This window comes from Brassica napus, chromosome C1, assembly GCF_020379485.1.
Source record: "Brassica napus cultivar Da-Ae chromosome C1, Da-Ae, whole genome shotgun sequence".
In the NCBI taxonomy this organism is placed as follows: Eukaryota; Viridiplantae; Streptophyta; class Magnoliopsida; order Brassicales; family Brassicaceae; genus Brassica; species Brassica napus.
The window spans coordinates 23,669,812-23,672,339 of NC_063444.1; the positions used below are offsets into that span (position 1 = coordinate 23,669,812).

General features: G+C 45.2%; 1 protein-coding gene across 1 annotated transcript; it reads left to right on the forward strand.

The window, feature by feature from the left end:
- The first annotated feature begins 239 nt into the window (after positions 1-239).
- Positions 240-1,214, forward strand: LOC125579893. The gene is made up of 2 exons (XM_048743795.1): positions 240-665; positions 723-1,214. The coding sequence occupies exons 1-2, from the start codon at positions 240-242 to the stop codon at positions 1,212-1,214; spliced, it is 918 nt and encodes a 305-aa protein (XP_048599752.1).
- The last annotated feature ends 1,314 nt before the right edge of the window (positions 1,215-2,528 follow it).

The window sequence follows — 2,528 nt, forward strand, 5'->3', positions numbered from 1 at the left end:
CGATCTCTTCAGTCTATCCCAGAGAGAGGACAAACCTCTCTGCGAGTTTATAAGCTGATTCAAGCGACAAGGTGGCCATATACGCACTCAGAAAAACACTCTGGTACAAGGCAAAATTCAGAAAATGGATAACCCTCGACAAACCACGAACGATCCAAGACGCCCTTCACAAGGCAACAGACTACATCATAATCGAAGTAGAAACGAAAGTTTTGTTGCAAAAACATAAGCCGACAAAGATGTCCTCGAAAGATGCAGACCAAAAGACTAAGAATAAAAATTCTTGTAACGACAAATACGTCCATCATGAGGGGGAAGAACTTCAAGGTGCGCATAACTACACGATCAAATCGGAACAAGGCAGAACCTTGGGCAATACATGGACTCGCAATCCAGGATACGACAAAAACACCTTCTGCGAGTTCCACCAGACTCGAGGACACTCGACGACTAACTGCAAAGTCTTGGGAGCGAGGCTGGCTGCAAAGCTACTAGCCGGGGAGCTTTCCGAAGTAACCAGCGTTAAAGATCTCATCCTTGAGACCGATCGTCCTCCGAAGACCGACAAAAATCCACACGCGGAAATTTCTCCTCGGAGAAGTCAAGCGGGGGATAAACGCGGGAGGAGATCGAACAACAAAGGAAACGATAACAATCGTCGCAGAGTGAACGTGATCATCGGAGGATCACAGTACTGCAATGACACAATCTCGGCCATCAAGGCCTATCAGCGAAAAGCCGAGTCAAGTGCAAATTGGCCTTCATGGTCTCCTCCTCGAGATGGTCAAAGCGACTCGATAACTTTCACTGAAAAGGAAGCCGGCGGAATCGATCAACCCCACTGCAATCCGCTCGTCATAGATCTCGTGGTACGAGATCTGGAGGTCGCAAGAGTCCTCATCGACACGGGGAGCACGGTTAATATTATATTCTGCAATACTCTCAAGAGGATGAACATCGAACTCAAGGAAGTTACCCCAACACTGAAACCATTGACGAGTTTTTCAGGCGAAACGTCAATGACTCTCGGATCGATCCAGCTACTGGTCTTGGCCAAGGAAGTTACCAAGATCGTCAACTTCGCGGTGGTCGATCATCCCGCCATCTATAATATGATCATGGAAACCCCATGGCTGAACGCCATGAAAGCCGTTCCGTCTACATACCACCTGGGCATCAAATTCCCGACCCAGAGCGTGGTCGCAGCCATATGAGGTTGTCAGAAACAGTCGCGACTTTGCTTTCTCGCAGAGCATAAGGTAAGACAAATCATAAATACCTCGATGGCAACTCGCAAATGCACGAAGTTAGCTCAGCCCTCGGCCGAAAACACTTCAAAGAAAGACGACTCGACATCGTCTGCTGAAACAAACACATCGGACATCGAAACTTAGCCTGATTCCGAAGTCAACGCTACCACTCAACCGGAAAAGAAAACCCAGACAAAGATATCGACCCTGCCACAGTCGCGATGATTAAGGCGGTCAACACAGCACCAACCGCCGAGTAAAAACACCCGTGGCATGAAATAGAACTACGAGATGGCTTGATCCTCGAAGGGGATACATAGGCAGCTCGTCGAAAGACGAGTTCAGCTATCCCCCTCTCTAAAAAGGGTGGGTGGGGGAGGGGGTACGTATACTCGTATACTCCCACGTTCTAAAACATGCATTATTGTACTCGACCTTTTTAAAACTTTAACTACAATACGCATTTTATGAACTCTTACGCTTCAGCTACGCAAAAATCTCTACAAACATTGAATTCTCGTGGACGGCCGCATCTGGTCCAAATCGCAAAACAAACCTTTCAGAACTTAAAACATTCGTATAGTCTTCGAAATAACAGCGAGACGTCGCCAAAGTTAGAATCGAAACTATACGAACGACTGTCCAAACGCGACAATAAAATTTCAAAGAATATTTACATCCTGATCGTCAATTGGCCCCGACGAACACATCAGCCGTCTTAAACAAACGCTCCATGATCATTCTGATCCTCAAACATCCGACACAAGGATAAAAGCGCGCTATTTAAAAACTCCGAACTTTTGGTCAAACACTTCCAGTTGGCTTAAAAATTGTCTCTGGAGAGATGCTCGATTCACACCATACAAGTTGTATAAGCCGAGAACCTATCGCAGACTTTAAATCGGTATGAATCAGGTTGAAATCGCAACAGGAAAATCGATAGCCAGCTAGTCAACGCATAAACCTTAAAACCGAAAGTAAACCTAGGTCTTGCCCTAAACCCAACACTGGTCTCTAACATCTCAAGACATGATATCTAAAAGGTGATACGAGATCTTAAAACATGTCTCTCCGTCCATATCTTAACGTTCACGGAACTTCGTAAAAAAAAATAAGTAATTTTTACGAAATTCACATCTCGAGCAAACCAACAGACTGAACGTCTCGCTAGAACTAAATATGAGACGACAACTCATAGTTATTTCAGGCATATTCAGAACAAAGTAGTTCGATAAATATTCATCATATATAAAACCGCAAAGCGGTAGGGATTCGAAG